This window comes from Myotis yumanensis, unplaced genomic scaffold (assembly GCF_028538775.1).
Source record: "Myotis yumanensis isolate MYYU_CA2020_CCGP unplaced genomic scaffold, mMyoYum1.0.hap1 SCAF_12, whole genome shotgun sequence".
Classification (NCBI taxonomy): Eukaryota; Metazoa; Chordata; class Mammalia; order Chiroptera; family Vespertilionidae; genus Myotis; species Myotis yumanensis.
This window is the reverse complement of record NW_027223763.1, coordinates 46,882,625-46,900,030: the sequence shown is the minus strand read 5'-3', so window position 1 is coordinate 46,900,030 and position 17,406 is coordinate 46,882,625. Positions and strand designations below refer to the sequence as shown.

General features: G+C 41.9%; 1 protein-coding gene across 5 annotated transcripts in view; it reads left to right on the top strand.

The window, feature by feature from the left end:
• Positions 1 to 17,406, top strand: part of RFX3 (regulatory factor X3) — a 287,064-nt gene that overhangs the window by 159,135 nt on the left and 110,523 nt on the right. For all 5 annotated transcript variants that reach the window (XM_070431589.1, XM_070431586.1, XM_070431587.1 and 2 more), the window contains one exon: positions 6,809 to 6,906. In XM_070431589.1, coding sequence (XP_070287690.1) covers positions 6,809 to 6,906 — 98 coding nt within the window. The remainder of the gene's footprint in view (positions 1 to 6,808; positions 6,907 to 17,406) is intronic.

The following is a 17,406-nucleotide window of genomic DNA, read 5'->3' as shown; positions in this document are numbered from 1 at the left end:
CGGCTGGCCGGGGCGACGGCGACTTAAGCCTTTAGCGCACCCGCTGGGGCCGGCTCCATGTCCTCTGCTCACAGGCCCCTCCTTCGGCAGCCAGCCTGGGCGGTTAGGAAGCTTGGCTTCCTCCGTTGCCAGGGGTGACCCAAGCCTCCCACTCGCTCTGGCTGGTTCTGTGGCCACTGCCATCTTTGTCCTACTAATTTTCATGCTCACTCCTGATTGGCTGGTGGGCGTCGCAAAGGTATGGTCAGTTTGCATCTTTCTCTTTTATTAGTGTAGATTTGAGATTTTCGAGGTATCTTTTTGTCTTTTATTTTTATTTGATTTGTTTGTGAATCAAATACTCTGTATTATTTTAATCCTTTTAAATTGGTTAGGATTTGTTTAAATGCTCAGCATTAGAGTTTTCATGCTGAATGTTCAGGTGCATTAGAAAGCATGTGTATTGTGCTGCTATGTGGATTGTCATATGAACATCATTAAGATCAAGTTGGTTGGTAATTTCTATGTTCTTACTGATTTTCTCCCTCTTTTGTCATTTATAAAGAATGTAACTGTAGATGTGTTTGCTTTCTCTTTCAATCCTCTGAGTTTTTGCTTCATGTTATTGAAACTGTTCCTTGATGCCAAAACATAGAATTTATTATTCTTGATAATTTTCTTGACAAAACATTTATCTTTGGGCAACTGTCTTTGTCTTGGAGTCTATTTTGACTGATATTAATATAACCAGTCCATCTTTATTGTGGTTGGTGTTTGCAAAGTTTATCTTTCCATACCTCTTTATTTTTAACCTTTCTATCTGTGTATTTAAAGTGTGTTCTTGCGGAGAGCATGAAGTTGGATCTCACATTTTTACCCATGCTGGAAATCAAGATTTAAATCTTCTAAGTTGAGTATAATTATCAATGTGATTGCATTTAATTATAGCATCTTTTTTCTCCATTTGTTCTTTTTTTACTTTCTCTGTTTCTGCCTTCCATTTCACTTATTGAATATTCTATAGAATTACATTTTCTCTTCACTATATTCTACACTATTTGCTATTTAATGTCTGTTCTAGGATTTTTAGTTAATATCTTTAATTCAACACAGCCTGTGCTCAAGTGATATTATACCACTTAACATATACGAATATTACAAAGTGTATTTTCTTTTCCCTTTTCAATCCTTTGTGATATTTTTGTTATACATCCAGTTCACTTGTATATATGCGGTGAACTCAGTTATATATTGCTATTATTTTTACTTTACATAGTCAGATATCTATAGAAATGGAAAGATGAGAAAACAAAGAAAAAACTTTTAACTTACCTACAAACTTATTATTTCTCATGCTTCCATTTCTTTGTATAGATCTCACTTCTTATGTGGTATTATTTTTCTTCAGCCTGAAAAACTTTGTCGTTACCTTCACTGGATTTCCCCCTTTTTTTTGTAGGACATTTCACTGGTTATGGAGTTTAGGTTGACTTTTTTCTTCTCATGACTATAAAGATGTTATTTGACTGTCTTGGGCTTACTTTTAAAAGATATCTTTATTGTTGAGAGTATTACAGATGTTTTCCCATCCTCCTCCATTGCGTAATTTTTGATGGGGAAATTTGCAGTCATTATAATAGCTGTTACCCTGTACAGTATATAATGTGTCCGTTTTCTGTCTACTTTAAAATTTTCTCCATATTCTTGATTTTTGGCACTTTGATGCTCTTTGATGTGGATGTATCTATAAATTTGTATACATTGCACTTAGATCTGTATGTTTATACTTTTAACCAAATTTGGAAAAGTTTCTAGTTCTCTTCTCTTCTTTTTTTTTTTTTTTTAAATAGATTTTATTGATTTTTTACAGAGAGAAAGGGAGAGGGATAGAGAGTTAGAAACATTGATGAGAGAGAAACATCAATTCAGCTGCCTCCTGCACACTCCCTACTGAGGATGTGCCCACAACCAAGGTATATGCCCTTGAGTCTGCAGGCTGACGCTCTATCCACTGAGCCAAACCAGTTAGGGCTCTAGTTCTCTTCTTTTAATGTTTTCTGTTCTTTCTCTTCTCCTCTGGGACTTCGCTTACATGTTTGACTATTTGATATTGTCTCATAGTTCACTAATGCTCTATTCCTCATTTTTTGGTATATGTTCATTATTTATGGCAGATTTTTAAATTGACTGGTAATTTTTTCTGCATTATATAATCTGCTTTTAACCCCATTCAGTGAATTTTTCATTTCAGATATTGTGTTTTTCACCCCTAGAGATTCTACTTGGTTCTTGCTGTTAAAGTATATACCAATCTTTCTTTATTCTTTTAACATCAGCCATATATTCTATAGAATAGTTTTCCTATAATTTATTTAATTACTTCACTTTTAATAGTCATTAAGGTTTCTTCTTCTAACTTTTTGTTCTCATTGACTGTATTCTTTAATAATATTGAACAGCGCCTCCTTAGATGTTAGGTATTTCTGTAGAAAAATCACAGAGTGGTCAAACAGGATGCCTATTTATAAATTGCTTTCCTAAACAGTTTTTATACTTATATTTCTCCTTGCTAGTAGGAGCCAGGCTCTTTGAAGAAATGGTTAATTCAATATCTAGGACAGGAAATGTAAGAGATAAATCTGGAACCATCTTATGGCAGAAAGCAGGAGAATTAAAGATTACTGTGGTCATGTCAGAAGAAACAGGATTAAATTTGAAGGGACTGCCATTTGTCAAAGATGGAACAGTTTTAGAAGAAAAACTTCTATGATTACAAAGCATCAAATATGTTCAAAAGCCAAGAATCATAAGGATACAAAGCAAACTGAAAAAATCCATTGCAAAACTATACTGGGAGGGAGCCAGGGGATAAAGTCATCACTCTTTGTACTGGCTCAAGAAAAGAATCATGTATTTACCTTATTCTTCCCATACAACCCTATTTCAAAGTAATGAAATTATTGTTGAGAGGAATTTCATTATAGAAGTCTACTAATAAATGAAAATGTATTGCAGAATTAGACTAACTAAGCTTGCAACCATTATTAATTAAATTACTATGATAAGAAAATGATCATCATTGGCTACTAATATCCTCAGGTAAAACATAGATAGGGAATATCATAATACGGGCATTCAGCTGACAACACCTGATTCCACTGATTATATGTAACACTGGAGGCCCGGTGCACGACTTTCATGCACTGGGGGGTGGGGTCCCTCAGCCCAGCCTCCACCCTCTTGCAGGCTGGGACCCCTCACTCCTTACCGCCAGCCATGAGCCTGGGTTCTGTCTGAGCGGCGCTACCCCTGGGAGCATACTGACCACCAGGGGACAGCTCCTGCATTGAGTGTCTGTCCCCCTAGTGGTCAGTGCGTGTTATAGTGACTGGTCATTCCACTGGTCGCTCTATTTGCATATTAGACTTTTTTTATATAGGATTACAAAAAGAGAGACAACCAGTTTTTACATGGCAGCTGATACGATGCCATGGGAAGTACACAGCTTTTCAAATTTTGAACCTGTTCAAGACCCATGATCTACCAGATTATATTACATGCAGGGGACACAGGAACTTACTAAAGTTCACCTCAGGGATGCTATCAGCCAAATCTAGAATTCCAGAAATTCTACACGATAAGTAATCCAGTCTCTTCAACAAGTAACAATCCTATCTAATAAAAGACAAACATGCAAATTGACTGTATCTTCGCTATGCCCCAAGCAGCACCCTCCAGCCAATCAGAGCAACTATATGCAAATTAACCCAACCAAGATGGCGGCCGGCAGTCATGGAGCTGGAGCAAGCAGGAGGCTTGGTTGCCCCCATAATGGAGGAAGCCAAGCTTCCCGCCTGCCCTGGCCTCTGCTGAAGGAGTGGCTGGGGGCCTGGGTCGCCGGGAGCAGGGCTGGAACTAAGCAGCCGGGAGAGGGGCGCCGGCCGCTGGGAGCAGGAACTAAGCAGCCGGGAGAGGGGTGCGGGGATGCTGGGAGCAGGAACTAAGCAGCCGGGAGAGGGGTGCGGGGACGCTGGGAGCAGGAACTAAGCAGCCGGAGAGGGGTGCGGGGACGCTGGGAGCAGGAACTAAGCAGCTGGGAGAGGGGTGCTGGACCACTGCTGGGAGCAGGGCGGGAACTATGCTGCAGCCAGAAGAGGGGCGCCGGGCCACTGGGAGCGGGGCGGGAACTTCCCGGGGTGGGCATCAGGCGGCTGGGAACTTCTGCCATGTCGCCATAGCAACACGGCAGAAGTTCCCGCCCTGTAGCTGCTTGCTCATTCACTTACTCGCTCATTCATTCACTCATTCACTCATTATTCACTCACTCAGCAAACCCTCTCAGGTCCCTGGCACCAGGCCAGACACTGAACGTGAAGCAGGATAAGACAGAGCTATGTCCTCAAGATGTTAGTAATTCAGTAGAGCGAAGCAGGCACATGAACGAGGCAGTTGTACTAACAGATGCACTGTACTGGGTTCGGTGAGGGCTGTAACTAACTCCGACTTTGTTCTCTTGATAAAATGGAGCCTCAGGAGCCAGGCCACCCCAAGCCTGTAGGCCTGTGCCTAGGCCCGGAGTGGCCAGGGTCCCGGAACATGACAGAGGGTGCAGGTCGGGCTGAGGGGTCTGGCCCCACCTCTCACCCCCCCACCCCTGTGCACGAATTTCGTGCATCAGGCTACTAGTCTATATAATAAAGAGCCAGGGTCTTAACGACTATTACAACCGAAGGCTTGACCAGATCAGAAATCAGAGCTGGGTTGCCGAGGTGACCCAGCACTGACTGCAGCCGCTTATGGCGTCAGACCCAGCACTGACTGCCTAGGGCAGTGGTCGGCAAACTCATTAGTCAACAGAGCCAAATATCAACAGTACAATGATTGAAATTTCTTTTGAGGGCCACATTTTTTAAACTATATAGGTAGGTACATTGTTATTAACTTAATTAGGGTACTCCTAAGGCTTAGGAAGAGCCACACTCAAGGGGCCAAAGAGCCACATGTGGCTCGCGAGCCACAGTTTGCCAACCACAGGCCTAGGGGGCTGCGGATCAGGCCCAGAGAGAGGCCTGCAGAGAGAGAGGCAGTGTCTGATCTGTAGCCTCTGTGGCAGTCGTTAATCAGAACTTGCCTCTTTCTCTCCTGGCCTGGCCAACAGCCACGCCTCCATTTCTCTCCAGGCCTCCACCAGGGCTGCTGATCAGCCCCGCCTTTCTGATCAAGCCCTGTTGATAGGCCCAGAGATACTGACTGGCATAGAAACTGACCAATCAGAACCAAATTGGCCAGCAAAGGAGGGCAGTTGGGGGCGAGATTAGGCCTGCAGGGGAGGGCAGTTAGGGGTGATCAGGCAGGCAGAGGCATTTAGGGGCAATCAGGCCAGCAAGGGAGAGCAGTCACAGGCGAGATCAGGCCGGCCAGGGAGGGCCGTTGGGGGAAAGATCAGGCCAGCAGGGGAGGGCAGTTGGCAACCGGGCTGTCAGGGAAGGGCAGTTGGGGGCAAGATCAGGACAGCAGGTGAGAGCAGTTAAGGGTGATCAGGCAGGCAGAGGCAGTTGGGGGTGAAATCAGGCCAGCAGGGGAGAACAGTTGGGGGCTTGATTAGGCCAGCAGGGGAGGGCAGTTAGGGGCAATCAGGCAGGCAGGCAGGCAGAGGCAGTTAGGGGCGATCAGACAGGCAGGCAGGCAGGTGAGTCCTTAGGGATTGCGCCTAAACCAGCGGTCGGACACCCCCCGAAGGGTCCCCGATTGGAGTGGGTGCAGGCTGGGCTGAGGGAACCCCCCTCCATGCACAAATTTCATGCACCAGGCCTCTAGCCAAGAGATAAAAAGGATGGGAAAATATTAGAGACTAGAGGCCTGATGCATGAAATTTGTGCAAGAGTAGGCCTTTCTACTCCCAGCTGCCAGCACTGGCTTCCCTCTGGCACCCAACCCGTGCCTCCCTCCAACTGCCGGCAGGCACCCGGGACCCAGACTTCCATCTGGCCACCAGCAGGCACCCGGCACCTGGGCTTCCCTCGCAGCCCCAGCTTTGTCCAGAAGGTCGTCTGGAAGGACATCTGGTCTAATTAGCATATTACACATTTATTATCATAGATTATTATTATATATTAAAAGAGAAAGATGGGAAAGATACAAATGTAATACGTAGACCTTGTCTGGGTCCTGATTTGAACAAAGCAGCAATAAGAAGACATTGGAATAATCATAGAAATTTGAACTATGACTGGATTTTAGATGGTTTTAAGGAATGGCTAATATTTATGTGTGATATCAATATTGTGTTCATGTTAAAAATAGGTCTTATCTCTTATAAACAAAATGAAATATTTACCAGTGAAATGATATAGTCTCTGCAATTGCTTTTAAATAATCCTCTGAGAGGTTGAAAGATGAGGTCCTGTGACAAATATTTATATAAAATGATGAATAAATGAGTTTTGTTGTAATATTTATTCTATATTTAAGTATTTGAAATTTTCCATCATGAGTTTTTTAATTAAAAAATAAATTTAGCTTTAACAACCCAGGGGAAGAGAAGTCCTAAATTTTCAAAATAGTGAGATGCTTTCAGAATTTTCACCCTAAATATTTGAAGTATGTATATACCTATATACCTATAGGAATGTTATATAATTTTTTCAACCTTATTGCTGCAGTTGATCTGGGCCCAACCAACATTCACTTGTCTTCGAAGGATGTTACAGATCACATCTTAAGCCATTCTCACATTGATCACCAACCTAGAAAAATATTTGAGGTAAATCTAATGTAGTGCATTTTCTCATATCTATCACTCACCAAGGTCCTAATATTTGTTTTTCAGGTACAGCAGGTACAGACTGTGCAACAGGTACAGCATGTCTACCCAGCTCAGGTGCAGTATGTGGAAGGAAGCGATACTGTCTATACCAATGGAGCAATGTAAGTTCATGTGGGAGTCTTTTTAATTCTCCCATTTGAGGCCAGAGATCTTCTACAGAGCAATTACCATGGTGTATCCAGTCCAGCTGTGCTCCCTCTGCTATATGTCAGCCTGTAAGATTTTCTCCAATAAAGCTTATTTTATATTTGCACCACATAGTGTTAGGGATTTGCACAGTGTAGAACGGGATTTTATATTATCTATATATATATATATATAAAAGCCTAAGCGACCGAATGACCCGTCGACCAGTCGCTATGACGTGCACTGACCACCAGGGGACAGACTCTCAATGCACAGGATCGGGCTCCCTCCTATCTGGATCAGGCCTGCAGGGGTCGGGCTGAAACTGGCTATCCAACATCCCGAGGGATTCTGGATTGCGAGAGGGTGCAGGCCAGGCCGAGGGACCCCACCGGTGCACGAATCCATGCACTGGGCCTCTAGTATGCATATAAGATCTTTGGTTAATCTCTTCCCACCCCCCATTTCCCTCTGAGATTAATCAGTCTGTTCCATGTTTCCATGCCTGTGCTTTCCGCTCCTGTGTTGAGCGTCTGTCTCCTGGTTGTCGGTGTACATCAAAGCTACTGCCCAGTCAGCCAGTTGGCCGGTCGCGCATATACATATATGTATACACACACACACACATACACACAGTATATGTATAATTGGACTGTGTGTATATATATATATGGTACACAAAATCCAAATATAATGAAATATATATGGAAATTCTTGATTAATGTAGGACTTCAGTTGTCTCTTGCATAGTTCAAAGGGGAATGTTTCCAGGAATATTTTTTTTTGCTCTTTTTTTTATGAGGAAAACATATATTTGAAATATGATTATCTAATTTCTACAACACTGAACTACTAGGAGTAAGTTTTTTTAAATTACTATTTTGTATAAGTAAACTATTTGATATTCAAATACAGAAACCATCTGAAATAAAAAAGCGTTGTCTTCGGCCATGAGACAAGTGCACTGTGTAGTGTCATTTGCTCAGGACCCAACTGCCTCCCTTTTGTGTTTGCACACTCTCTGAGATCTTTTGCTGTTATTATATATACAGGTCCTCCTGTCTGGTCCTTAGAAAAATCAGCCTCTGAAGCACTCCTGACAACTGAGACTCTTATTAATGTAGATGTTTGACTTGTATTTTAAATATCAGAGTTTATTAAATGAAGATAATGTTTGTTTTATAAAAAGAAAACATCTTTTTTCACCTTTTCTCTTCTGTCTAGAGCAGTGGTTCTCAACCTTGGCTGCACATTAGAATCACCTGGGAATCCTTTTAAAATCCTGATTTCTGGGCCTCATCCTCCGGAAATTCTGTTTCTTTGTTACTAATGTTGTGGCCCCACCCCATAACAAAGAAACAGAATTTCTGGAGGATGAGGCCCAGAAATCAGGATTTTAAAAGGATTCCCAGGTGGTTCTAATGTGCAGCCAAGGTTGAGAACCACTGGTCTAGAGTATGTATATATTACATACAATATATATCACATAATATCATATATCACATTATATATATGGAGAGATAGAGAGGGCGAGGAAGAGGGAGAAAGGGGTTGTGGGGAGAGAAAGAAGCTTTTCCAGAAACTCCTAGCTCCGTTTTGCTTTCATTTCATTGGCCATAACTGTGTCATCTCGTAATCGTTAGCAGCCAGCAATCTGGGAATAAGAGTTGTAGCTTTCGTGTCCATATGCGAGAAGGTGGCAAGGGAAAAGGGTAGTTGGAATGAGTGTTCAGAGAGTTAGCTCTGCAATGTCTATCACAGTCATTTATCATTAGTCCAAGGCAGAGTGAGAGATTACTAGAGTGTGACTTTGTGAAAGTTACACAACCTGCTTCACTTTTTTTCTCTATGAGATGGATATAGTTAGCTTATCAGAAGTGCTTTGTGTAATATCTGAGAAATAGTGAATACTCAATAAACATCAATTATTGCTGTTAAATTTTGCACTATAGTTATTTTCTATTACATTTTTCTCTCCTATAGACTCTAAATTCTGCATATTGCCTTGTGTATTTTTAAACTACCTCACCACTGACTTTCTACATAATAGGTAAATGTGTGTGATCAGTGAGTCAATTTATTCACAAAACCTTGGGAAAACATCTCTAAAGTTGACTAAAATTATATGGCCCATTTAAGCACAGAAATGATTCAAAGTAAATATCTCATGCCAGCATGTATTTTATATGGCTCATTAGCTCAGTTGGTTAGATCATGACTGATGAAGTCTAGATCATGAGTTCATTTTCCAGAGTCCAGTTAGCTTTGATCTGGTCTCTATGGGCTCAGATTGTATCTCAACTGCAGCTAGTCATGCCATAAATGTGCACCCTTGGTCAAGAGAAAGATTGATACATCTTTAGAAACATTTTCTTCCTAACAAGTATAATTTTTTATTAAGATTCTGCAGCATCATTTTCACATTTACATTGTGTTGCCATGAGTTAGAGTCAAAATTTTAGTAGCTAGAGGACTATGACTGTTTTTCTCAAATATAGTAAAAGATTTTTCAGCAAAAGCCATTCCACTTTCTTTTTTCATTTTGTAGTGCTGACATTTTACTATATACAATTTTTGTTTCTAATATTCATTTTAGGTTCTTTATATCCCCTCTTTTTATTTGGTATACTTCTATGTGTGTTAGGAAAGATTATTCCATATACTTCCACCACACTGAATTAATAGCCAGTTAGTGTCTGATCTGACATGGGGCACAAATTCCTACTTCTGTATGATAATAAATTCTTTTTGCTAATGATATTCCCAGAAGATGGGGATGCCTATCTTTATCATGAGCTTTCAAGCACTCAGTCCATGGCCTACAGCTTGTGTATGCTTAGTCAGTGCTGGTCCACTGATGCTCCTGTCACCAGCATCCCCATGCTGAGTAGCCATAATGCACGGGTCTCACTCAAGAGGTGATGATTGCCCTCACAGAGATGTGTCATCAGTTATGAAAATGTGCACTCATTATAATTTGATGATACTGAAGTGTTTACCTGGTTTTCACTGTGAATATGGACATTTACATGCTAGCATGACAGGCTTCACTGTGTGAGTTAGTGAGTAAGTATATATTTAATTTGAACAATTGAGACGTGCTGGGAGTTGGAGTAGAATAACTCTTTACTCAAAAGAGAAGGTAACTTAATTCACTTTTGCTCCTGTTTATTTTATCGTTGCCTCTGTAGTAACCCAGACTACACCATCTGTATATTTTCTTACAATAGTTTTCTCAAGAGGATTTTTCTCAAAGGCTGTCTATATTTTTAGTCTCGTCCAATTCTACATATTCTGTCATTTATGATCTCTAATCATTTAGAATACTGTAATTAAACCTTCTGAGAAACATTTCATATCATGTAGGAGTCCAATTCAGTTGAAATTTCTTGATGTAGCTAAGAAATCAATTTTGTAAATGATTTTCTTCTTTCCCCCACTCCTTTTTGACTCATTCTTCCCGCACTCACTCCTCCATCATGCTAAGGTAGAAATAAATCATAGTATATCAGGGCCAAATTAAGAAATATTTTAATTTTTTATTTTAAATGATTTTCTTATATCAAACACTCTTTGAAGCTTATCCCTGTTTCAAAATTATCAATGTTTTAAAATGCTCTAGTGTTCATTGTATGGGTATTTGTTATAATAAGGCTTGACTCATAGAAAGCCATCTCTTGTTTTCCTGTTTAGATTATAGATTTATCATCAACCCCAGTACAGAATTTATCAAACTGTATTTCATAAAATGTTAGTCCATTTATGGTTACAAAAGCAGGGAAATACTGCATGAAGTTTCCCCTTTTGAGGTCTCTAAATTCCTATTATTAGTCTTTTAAAGGCTCTGAGTAGTCCTATGGGAAAGAAATGTAGTGTTTTAAAATCTGAACCATAGACTTATTTTATTTGAATAATCTACACTAATAAATGACAAACATGCAAATTGATCGTACCTTCGCTATGCCTTAAGCCATGCCCACCAGCCAATCAGAGCAACTATATGCAAATTAACCCAACCAAGATGGCGGCCGGCAGCCACGGAGCTGTAGCAAGCAGGAGGCTTGGTTGCTCCAGTGATGTAGGAAGCCAAGCTTCCCGCCTGCTGCGGTCAGCTCTGAGCTCCACTCAAGGCAACAAAGTTTCAATTATAGAAGATAAATAAACCCCAGATACCTGCTTTCAGCTGGCCGTGGCCATGGAACTGGAGCGAGCAAGAGGCTTGGTTTGCCCCTGGCAATGGAGGAAGCCAAGCTTCCTGCCCGCCCTGGCTGGCTCTGAGCTCCACCTAAGGCTACAAAGTTTCAATTATAGAAGGTAAATAAATCCCAGAATAAAAAAAAAAGAAAAAGAGGAGAGGCTGGGAGCTTCCGTTGCCGGGGGGCATGGCCCCCTGAAAACGGCCCTCAGCCCCTCACCCAGACTGGCCAGGCACCCCAGTGGGGACCCCCAACTCTAAAAGGGGTGTGGCCAGCCTGAAAACACCCATCAGCCCCTCACCCAGGCTGGCCAAACCTCCATGGGGTGAGGGTCCCCACTGGGGGGGGCTTGACCATCCTGCAAACAGCCATCAGCCCCTCACCCAGGCTGACCAGGCACCCCACTGGGGACCCCCACCCTGAAGGGGGTGTGACCAGCTGCAAACAGCCATCAGCCCCTGACCCAGGCTGGCCAGGTACCCCAGCGGGACCCCCACCCTGATCTAGGAAACCCTTCAGGGCAAACCAGCCAGCCCCCACCCGTGCACCAGGCCTCTGTCCTATATAATAAAAGGGTAATAAGCAAATTGACCCTAACAGCAGAATGACTGGGAATGACTGGTCCCTATGACACACACTGACCACCAGGGGGCAGATGCTCAATGCAGGAGCTGTCTCCTGGTGGTCAATGCGCTCCCACAGGGGGAGCTCTGCTCAGCCACAAGCCATGCTGATGGCTGCCAGCACAGCGGTGGTGGTGGGAGCCTCTCCTGGCTCCTCAGCAGCACTAAGGATGTCCAACTGCAGCTTAGGTCTGCTCCCTGCTGGTAAGTGGACATCCCCCGAGTGCTGCTGGGCTGCCAGAGGGATATCTGACTGCCAGCTTGGGCCCAATCCCCCAGGGAGCGGGCCTAAGCCAGCAGGTGGACATCCTCAGAGTGGTCCCAGATTGCAAGAGGGCATAGGCCGGGCTGAGGGACCCCCCCAAGTGCACAAATTTTTGTGCACCAGGCCTCTAGTATATAATAACATCGCATGACATACTTTGGGTAGTGTTACAATATTAATATATTGGCATTGAATAGATTCATTCAAAATTCATAAGTATGCATACTGGACTCAAAATATTCGTTAGTTGAAAATCACGTAGTTAGTACATTTTTTTAAAAATCATCTAGTTTTTTTCTAGATGATGTTTAATAGAGTCGGCGGTTGGAAGATGGCGGCGATATAGGCAGACGCGTCCCAGGTCTTGTCCCGGAGCAAACGGAGTAAGCAGCTGAAACTAATAACACCCACCCCGAATTGGCAAATTTACTCAGCTGGTGAGACGGCTTGCAGCCTGGAAGGGCAGACCTCCCCTGGAAAGGTTAAAAACCAGGGATCTGGGCAGGAAAGTTTGCCAGACCTGAGCCCAGAGGGTCGGAGGGAGACCGCATGGCAGACAGCCGCGTCTCTTGGGACAGACACAGACCCTGACCAGGGTAAGGAGTTCCGCGGGTTTGCTGGCGCCAGGAGATTTGAGATTTGGATTTTGTGATTGCGGAGAACTGAGACTAAAGGGGGCATCCTGAGGAACTGATCAGACCATGCAGTGCCCATAAGAGAGGAGCGTTTCCCAGACCGCAGATCCAAGCAACAGCAGCCCCCTGAGCACCGCAGCCTCCTGATCACCACAGCCTCCTGATCACCACACCCTCTGTCTGTGGAACAGCAACTGTACTTGAAGCCTCCCCCTACCAGCCAGAAGAGCCAACACAGCTGTGAACAACACCCACCAGAGGAGCTGCTGCCAACTGGAAAGCAGCTGCTACCGCAACCATCTGAGCAGCAACCACAACCCAAGGAGCCCCTGCCACCCAGGGAGCAGCCACTGAACATCTCAACATCTACATATGTCAGCGAGATCAAACATGGGTAGGCAAAGAAACCCCCAAAGGAAAGAAAAGGAGGACTCCCCAGAAAAGCAGCTAAGTGAGACAGAGATATGCAACATGACGGAAAAAGAATTCAGAATAAGGTTCCTAGAGTACATGCACCACATGTTCAAGAAGCAAGAAGAAACAGATGAAAAACTCAACTACTTATGCAAGAAGCTAGAAGAAACAGATGAAAAAATCAACAACTTAAGTAAGTCCCAAGAAGAAATGAAGAGTGACATAGCTTCAATAAAAAACTCCATTGAAAGTATCAACAGTAGACTGGGAGAAGCGGAGGACCGAATTAGTGAATTAGAAGACAAGGAAGCAAAACACACTCAAACTGTACGGCAAATGGAGAAAAAAATTAAAAGACAGGAGGAGAGCCTAAGGGAGCTTTGGGACAACATGAAACGAAACAACATACGAATAATAGGGGTGCCAGAGCAACAGAAAGACGAACATGGATTAGAAAACCTATTCGAAGAAATAATATCAGAAAACTTCCCTGAGGTGGGGAAGAAAAAAGTCACACAAGCCCAGAGAGTTCCAAACAAGGTGAACCCGAAAAGACCCACACCAAGACACATCATAATTACCATGGCAAATGTTCAGGATAAAGAGAGAATCTTACAGGCTGCAAGAGAGAGACGGAAAGTAACATACAAGGGATCTCCCATTAGATTATCAAATGATTTCTCAACAGAAACACATCAGGCCAGAAAAGAATGGACGGAAATCTACAAAGTGATGCAAAGCAAAGGACTGAATCCAAGAATACTCTATCCAGCAAGGCTATCATTCAAAATTGAAGGGGAAATAAGAAGCTTCACAGACAAAAAAGGGCTAAGGGAGTTTATCACCACCAAGCCAGCCATGCAAGAAATGCTAAAGGGACTGGTGTAAAAAGAAGAAATATCAAGCTCAGAAAGAAAACAGCCACATACACACACACAAAAAAGAAATGGCTACAAACAAATACCTTTCAATAATAACTTTAAATGTAAATGGACTAAATGCTCCAACCAAAAGACATCGAGTGGCTGAATGGATAAAAAAACATGACCCATACATCTGCTGTCTACAAGAGACCCACCTCATTAGAAGGGACTCACACAGACTGAAAGTGAAGGGATGGAAAAATATCTTTCACGCAAATGGAAAGGAAAAGAAAGCTGGGGTAGCAATACTTATATCTGACAAAATACATCTCAAAGTGAAGGCCATAACCAGAGATAAGGAAGGCCACTTCATAATACTAAAGGGATCAATACAACAAGAAGATATAACCCTGGTAAACATATATGCACCCAATGCAGGAGCACCCACATACATAAGAAAACTTCTGGAAGATATCAGGGGAGAGATCGACAACAATACAATCATAGTAGGGGACTTTAATACACCACTGACATCACTGGATAAATCCACTAGACAAAAACTCAGCAAAGAAACAGCAATCCTAAATGACTCACTAGATCAGATGGACTTAATTGACATCTTCAGAACACTTCACCCCACAGCTGCGGAATATACATTCCTCTCAGGTGCTCATGGGACATATTCAAAAATAGACCACATATTGGGTCACAAGCAAAGTCTCCACAAATTCAAGAAGATTGAAATCATAAAAAGCTTCTTCTCAGACCACGATGGCATAATGTTAGAAATAAACTACAATAAAACCAACCCAAAATACTCAAACACTTGGAAGCTGAATAGCATGTTATTAAATATTGATTGGGTTACCGATGACATCAAAGAAGAAATTAAAAACATCCTGGACACTAATGACAATGAAAACACAACAATCCAAAACCTCTGGGACACAATGAAAGCAGTCCTGAGAGGAAAGTTTATAGCTCTACAGGCCTATCTCAAAAAACAAGAAAAAATGGTAGTCAATCATCTAACTCTACAACTCAAAGAATTAGAAAGAGAGCAACAAGAAAACCCCAGAGTGAGCAGAAGGAAGGAGATAATAAAGATTAGAGCAGAAATCAATGAAATAGAGACCAAAAAAACAATACAGAAAATCAATGAAACCAAGAGCTGGTTCTTTGAAAGGATAAACAAGATTGACAAACCCCTAGCCAGGCTCACCAAGAAGCAAAGAGAGAGGTCCCAAATAAACCAAATCAGAAATGATAGAGGCGAAATAACAACAGACCCCACAGAAATACAAATGATTGTTAAACAATACTACGAGCAACTCTACTCCAACAAACTGGACAACCTGGAGGAAATGGACAAATTCCTAGAAAAATACAACATTCCAAAACTCAATCAGGAAGAATCTAAAAACCTCAATAGGCCAATAACTATGGAAGAAATTGAAGCAGTCATCAGAAAGCTTCCAGCAAACAAAAGCCCAGGGCCAGACGGCTTCACAGGGGAGTTCTACCAAACATTCAAGGAAGAACTAAAACCTACCCTCCTCAGACTACTACAAAAAATTCAAGAGGAAGGAACGCTTCCAAGCTCATTCTATGAAGCCAGCATCACCCTAATACCAAAACCAGGTAAAGACATCACAATGAAAGAGAATTACAGGCCAATATCCCTCATGAACATAGATGCCAAAATCCTCAACAAAATCTTAGCAAATCGGATCCAGCAGTACATCAGAAGGATCATACACCATGACCAAGTAGGATTCATCCCAGAGATGCAAGGATGGTACAACATCCGTAAATCAATAAATGTGATACATCACATAAACAAATTGAAAGAAAAAAACCACATGGTCATATCAATTGATGCAGAAAAAGCATTCGACAAAATCCAACACCCATTTTTGATAAAAACTCTCAGAAAGGTGGGAATAGAAGGATCATACCTCAACATAATAAAAGCCATATATGACAGGCCCACAGCCAACATCATACTCAATGGACAAAAACTAACACCATTTCCCCTAAGAACAGGAACAAGACAGGGATGCCCACTCTCACCACTCCTGTTCAACATAGTACTGGAAGTATTAGCCATTGCAATTCGGCAAGAAGAAGGAATAAAAGGCATCCAAATTGGAAAAGAGGAAGTAAAACTGTCCTTATTTGCAGATGACATGATATTATACATACAAAACCCTAGAGACTCCATCAAAAAGCTACTAGACTTAATACATGAATTTGGCAATGTAGCAGGATACAAAATTAACCCCAAGAAATCTGAGGCATTTCTATACACCAATAGTGAACTTTCAGAAAGGGAGATCAGAAAAACAATCCCATTTACCATCGCACCAAAAAAATTAAGATACCTAGGAATAAACTTAACTAAAGAGGTTAAAAACCTCTACTCAGAAAACTACAGGACGTTGAAAAAAGAGATAGAGGAAGACATAAACAGATGGAAGAACATACCATGTTCTTGGATTGGTAGAATCAACATCATTAAAATGTCCATACTACCCAAAGCAATCTATACATTCAACGCACTTCCCATTAAAATACCAATGGCCTTCTTCACAGATCTAGAACGAACTCTCCAAAAATTCATCTGGAATAAAAAAAGACCCAGAATAGCTGCAACGATCCTGAGAAAGAACAAAGTAGGTGGGATCTCAATGCCAGATATCAAGCTGTATTACAAAGCCACTGTTCTCAAAACTGCCTGGTACTGGCACAAGAACAGGCATATAGATCAGTGGAATAGAATAGAGAGTCCAGAAATTAGCCCGAACCAATATGCTCAATTAATTTTTGACAAAGGAGGCATGAACATACAATGGAGCCAAGATAGTCTCTTCAATAAATGGTGTTGGGAAAATTGGACAGACATATGCAAGAAAATGAAACTAGACCACCAACTTACACCATACACAAGAATAAACTCAAAATGGATAAAGGACTTAAATGTACGACAGGAAACCATAAAAATTCTAGAAGAATACAAAGGCAGCAAAATCTCAGACATATGCCAAAACAATTTCTTCACTGATACAGCTCCTAGGGCAGTTGAAACTAAAGAGAAACTGAACAAATGGGACTACATCAAAATAAAAAGCTTCTGCACAGCAAAAGAAACCATCAACAAAACAACAAGAAAACCCACCTCGTGGGAAAACATATTTGCCAACGTCATATCTGATAAGGGCTTAATCTCCAAAATTTATAGGGAACTCATACAACTTAACAAAAAGAAGATAAACAATCCAATCAAAAAATGGGCAAAGGATCTAAATAGACACCTTTCAAAAGAGGACATTCAGAAAGCCAAGAGACATATGAAAACATGCTCAAAGTCACTAATCATCCGAGAGATGCAAATCAAAACAACAATGAGGTACCATCTCACACCTGTCAGAATGGCCATCATCAACAAATCAACAAACGACAAGTGCTGGAGAGGATGT